The 5,633-nt window shown below is 33.8% G+C and overlaps 1 protein-coding gene across 1 annotated transcript; it reads right to left on the bottom strand.

Moving 5' to 3' along the window:
• Nucleotides 1–353: 353 nt before the first annotated feature.
• Nucleotides 354–5,371, bottom strand: LOC101513717 (RGS1-HXK1-interacting protein 1). The gene is made up of 8 exons (XM_004505295.4): nt 5,144–5,371; nt 3,099–3,165; nt 2,520–2,597; nt 1,615–1,667; nt 1,260–1,396; nt 1,108–1,172; nt 868–926; nt 354–773 (listed from the first exon to the last, which is right to left on the bottom strand). Exons 1-8 carry the CDS (start codon nt 5,294–5,296, stop codon nt 684–686), a joined length of 702 nt encoding a protein of 233 aa, XP_004505352.1. The 5' UTR covers nt 5,297–5,371; the 3' UTR covers nt 354–683.
• Between the last annotated feature and the right edge of the window lie 262 nt (nt 5,372–5,633).

The following is a 5,633-nucleotide window of genomic DNA, read 5'->3' as shown; positions in this document are numbered from 1 at the left end:
CACCACCTTAATTGAGGTTTAATGCCACTGAACAAATTTCTCTTCCTATGTAATTATGGACACAAAATAAAGTAAACCACAGAACCTAATCCAAAAAATAAAGTGGGATACATATTTCTTCTGATACCAGAGAATTTCATCCAATCTCACACTCTTAAAGAGATGGTTCTAAATTCTAATATCTTTCGATCTTCTAAAGGAGGAAAAATATACCTCTCTTCTAAAGAATATCACTAGAACTTGCTCTCACTCTGTCACTCTTTAAAGATGATAGAATATAAAAACTTATTTTATCACATTTGGTAGATGAGAGAATGTAAAAAGTAATTTTCACTATTATAAAGAAACACAAATTAGCCTAGGAATCACATAAATAATTTAAAATAATAATCATTACATTATTTTGAGTAAAAGTCTTTTTTTAATCTTGAACAAAGAGACTCTAAGCTCACTTTCAATTTGAACAGCTTTAAAGCTGAAATATCTAAAGATCATTTTTGAGTCGCACCTTTTTTTAAGGCCATCTACCTATTCATTGAATTGACAAAAAAACAAAATAGATGCCTCAGTGGATTGATCAGCATCATACGTAAAGCTATCCATTTAAGGATAATTTATGCAAGAAAATTGGGATGATTGACATGGGTGCGCATTAAGGGAAGTACCAAAATTTGTCCAATGATTCACACAGATATTCCTAACTCGGAGATCTTCATTATCCGTTTGTCCAGCACAGATCTCTGCCGCTTCAAATTTGAAGCCAAAGAGGCAACCTAGTCATGTATTTGTGGTAGACATAAAAACAGTAAGTAATGCAAAATGATTGAACTTTTGGAAAAAACTAAGAAAGTGAGGCCATAGACTTGCCTCAGCTCGAAGTGCCAGAGTTTCACGACTAGGTATATCCCGCAGCCTGTCGATTAAATCTACAACAAGATAAATAGAGAGTAAATTTCAAAGCAACAGTAGATATCATCACGCATCCCCAAAGAAAATACAAAAGGAATCAAATAATCATAAAAGGAATTCTTGTTTTTTCAAAAAAAAAAAAACTAAACACAAAAAAGACATTAACTTAATTGGTAATTTTGTTTTTATACAGCATACCAGTAGCTCGGGCTTCAACCTTGTATGATGATTTTGCCAGCTTTTGTAATTGGGCTCCAGTGTTCCTGTGCATCATTGGAGTAAAACATTCAGGCATACTTCAGCTATAATCAAATAACTCAGACATCCTTTCCTTGACTAATAATACATACATTAGTTCATTATGCCCATATTTCATTTCCTTCTCAGCAAGAGCTGTCCTTTGTAGCAATTTTATGCTCTCCTTCTTCAGTAAATCTACTGAAAGGTTCAAGTCCTTCACATTCTTCTCAGCACTTGCATATCGTGCCTTCACATGTATTCGAGCAAAAAGGTGAAACAGACAACAGAAATGAAATATCACAACACCTAAGACGCAACTGTATAAGATCTCAAGATAGAATGTCCTAAATATTAAGCTACAATATAAGGAAAGAGCATATTATGATTTATGCATCACAAATAGAGCGGAGCACTATGTAAGGGCATAGGTCAGGCGTGCATCTTGATTGTTCAACTGAATATTACCTCCTCACTCTGAAATCGACCCAATGTGTTCCGAAACAGAAATCTTCTTGGAGCTGCAAGAAGATTAAGTACTTTAAAATAAAATAGCATACAAGACAATTACAAATTAAGTTGACTCGAGACACAGAAAATAGCACTAGATAAGACAGGTTTGAATCATATGCAATATTATGGTACAAGAGTCATAATGATCACACTTTCCAAGCTATGCATCAACATCAACAATCAGGCTATACCTCATCAAGCAGGATCAGCTGCATGGATCAATCAATGTCATCAGGCTATATCAAAAACCAATTTGAGCAAGGTCTTTTTTAATGGTTTATTCTAAAATTGTTTTTATGAGTTTTTTTTAACTAACAAGCTTGATCAAACAATTGTTGAATGTATTTAAATCTAATTCTTGTTCTACACTAAGCCAGTAAGCCTCGCCATGGTTTTAATTTTACTTCATGAAAGCAACACAGAAACAGCAGCTTCTTAATCGAATCACAATAAAAAATTGGGAGTCTATGTCGTATGAAAGCTGAATACAAGTCCAAAAGGCTATTTTACCAGGTTAACTGTCATATATTACTGAGTCCAACCCAAATTATATAAAGTAAAACTTGGACAGGCAGTCCTTTAAAGGAGAGATGCTAGTCAAGTGACCACTTAGTAGCTAGTACAATAGAAACTATATCAAATCAAAGACAAAAGGAGAAAGGAAAGTAATTAAATTACACAAATAAAAAGAAATAAGCATTGATCCTGCATTAGTTTCCCCAGTTTGGCCACAGTATAGCCCTTTGTGACAATATACAGTTAAAGATGTGAAAGTCGTTAATTGAACATTACAAGAAAAACTTGAAGTAGTACAGTGCAGGAAAACTTGTTACGTGTATGTGCAAAAGATGGGAAAATACCTCTCATAACAAGAAGCGCGGCAGAAATAGCAAGACCAACACCTAAAGCCGGATTCTCCCGTCCTACCATCAATCCATCTGCAAAACAAAAAGGCTAAAATCATAAATTGGTGATAACTCTAGATACCCCTAAAAGATCACCCGCAGAGCAAGAAAACTTTGCTTTTATAATTGCCAACAAATTACAGATATCCTCCAAATGCTGGCCCTTTATAAGTAAGGTGAAAAATATATCTCACAAAACAAATAAAAAAGCAATACAACAAAACCATGTGAAGATTCAAAATACAGCAAGCAGCCTGTTCTTTCTGCATATAAGTGCCAAAACCATTGAATAAACAGCTACAGTTTGAACACCAAATAGAGGCCATAAATAAACATAACCCTATGCCATAACAAGTGTACGAGGAAAGAGCAATCCCTGGAAATGCAAGCCTTTTACTCCAACCAAAACTTTAAAAGCATACACTACGCATGGCAACAAAAGTTCAACCCCATTTTTCCAAACCATCAAAAGGTGCTTCAAAGTTGAATATATCTACAGCTCATAAGTTTTGGGGCAATTTAAATCATAATCACCTTTAACTTTATTGAAGAAAGCATCTTCATAAGTTATATACTGTGACACTGCTTCTGGCAAAAAATTCTGCAAAAGAATCAGACATAATCCGGATGAGTTTTGGAGCCAATCAAAAAAAAATTATAACAGGAGCCATTCATGTTTTATTGAGATAAAAAAAAGGGATTACACATGGTCAATAATTTCCTTTATTAATACAAGACAAGACAGAAAATGGAAAGAAAAAAAAAAATAGCAGGAAAAGAAGCTATGGCATTAGAAACAGGGAGACTTTCTATAAATGAGCAGGAAAGCAAACACAAGAACCTAGCCAATCACTCAAAAAAAGAAAATGCAAAATAGTACTTCATATTTATTTACAATATTTTGAAGATATCATGAAAATGACTTTGCTGCAATCTTTAAGATGATTACACTTTGTTTACTATTTTCTTATATATCACTAACTGTTAACATTGGTCTTATATGATCTAAAAGAAAAACAATCCCAAACTAATCAAGCTTCGTAACTTTAGACAGGTTTTGCATGTTAAATCATATGACAGCATCTCATAAAAAAATATGACAACATGTTATTTCGGGATCCAATTTGATCTAACATATCTTAGGCTCCTGGACTGAATCTGGTCAAATATGCATTACTCTATTTGAATAGCAAAAGTGAAAGTTGTGTATAGAATTATAATTTCAATACTAACTTACTCTCAATTGTAATTAGTTCAAATCGTAAAATTTTATGAATAAATACAAAGAATTCGAGAAATATAATTCTAATTTTATCGCTTTGGCAGTGGTGGCTGGGCTCCCTTAGCGGTTCCAACAATATCCAAACCTTCTCAAGGTTCTCTTTAGACACAATAGATCGCACGACTCCTTTTCTCCCCTATTTTTTGTCCTTTTGTCTGTAGAACAGTGGTTTATATATTTTCGGAGTCGTATGTCCTTGTGAATGTTGTGTTGGAGGTGTGGAAAGACAAGACAAGATAGGATTAGGAATTACAATATTAGAGAGAGAGTTGGGGTAAGACCTATAGTAGAAAAGATGGTAGAAACTCGGCTTAGGTGGTTTGGGTATGTGGAGAGAGGAGACATGTAGATTTTGTAGTAGATCAAATGGAGGGTAGTCAAATCACAAGAGGCAGGGGAAGACCAAGAAAACTGGCAGATCCGTATATATGACGGATTATAGGGGACCAAAAGCTTCCTAAATCAACGGAAGCTGGTGAATTTAAGTGAGGGAAGAACAAAAATTCCATTCAAAATGACAGAAAAACAGATATCATCATAACTCATAAGAACCTGCTTTGTAGAAGTATAGCTATGACACCAAAACACGCCGTGCTAGATTGAGGAGTGGCAGAGGTTTGCTCCGTGCCACTACCGTGGGACTCCTGCTCTCGTTGACAAGCTTAATCCAACCAAGATGGCTCTAATATATTGTGATGATGTGATATAAATAATACATTAACTTCACACTTATTTGCATATTTTGATATTCTAGGTTCAGTATAAGAATAACACAACATGTTCAAACCTAGCTCAACAATATTTCTAAAATGAGATGAATCCTAAGAAGACTTGGAGATGAATATAAGAATATATTTTTACAATTATACAGTCAAAAACCCCATCAACTAGCTATTCTAAACTTGGTTCCTCCTTACTTCAACTGTTAATTGATCTTGTGCCTTAAACTAAAGAAATCAACAAAACTTAAAGATCAACTGTTAATAAGATTATTTTCTTCTATCACAAAGTATCAATATATTGCAAACAATGTATACTACATATGAATCAAGGGTGCCATTGCACTCCAAAACTTATAAGAATCCTATGAAGACGCGTCAAACTTCAATAAGGAAGCGGGGAACAGAAACCCTCTATTTGTGTTGGGAATTAACATTGTTACCGATTTAAAATGAAATTAATCAAATAGGGGAAAATAAAGCTATATGACCTTGTCTATATTATCTACGGCGCGACGAATATGCAGAATTAGAATAAATAATAATGAGACGGTGGAAGACATAAAAGAGAGAAAAACCTGAAAGGTACGAAAGTGGGTGGAAGAGTTGTGTTGCATAGAACGAGCAGATTCAATTGCAGAACGCTGAAAATTTTCTGCCATTGACGCTAGTGATGCGGAGGCGGATGTCGGCGAGGAGGACGTTTCTCCGTTCGAATCTGTCTCTGCCATTTTCTGATGGTCGCACTACACTGCTTTTGGTGGCTGTCCCTCCTCCCGTCTGGTTGGTATATATGCTTTCAATGACGAATAAACAACAAGTGTGACCTCCTTATTAAAAACTAATTAACTTAATTACAGTTTTAATTTCATATTTCCGTAAATTCACAAAATTATCTTTTTATTTTAAAATTTGATGATTTTAATTACTCGTTTAGAATTTAAAATTAAAAATGATAAGAAATAATCAATGTCTATGAAATTTTCATAAAATAAAAATTTAAATTTTTAAAATTATTTATTTTTATAATTTAATTAATAATATATAAATATATAATACACTTGAATG

This window comes from Cicer arietinum, chromosome 6 (assembly GCF_000331145.2).
Source record: "Cicer arietinum cultivar CDC Frontier isolate Library 1 chromosome 6, Cicar.CDCFrontier_v2.0, whole genome shotgun sequence".
Taxonomy (NCBI): Eukaryota; Viridiplantae; Streptophyta; class Magnoliopsida; order Fabales; family Fabaceae; genus Cicer; species Cicer arietinum.
This window is presented reverse-complemented; position numbering and strand designations above follow the sequence as displayed.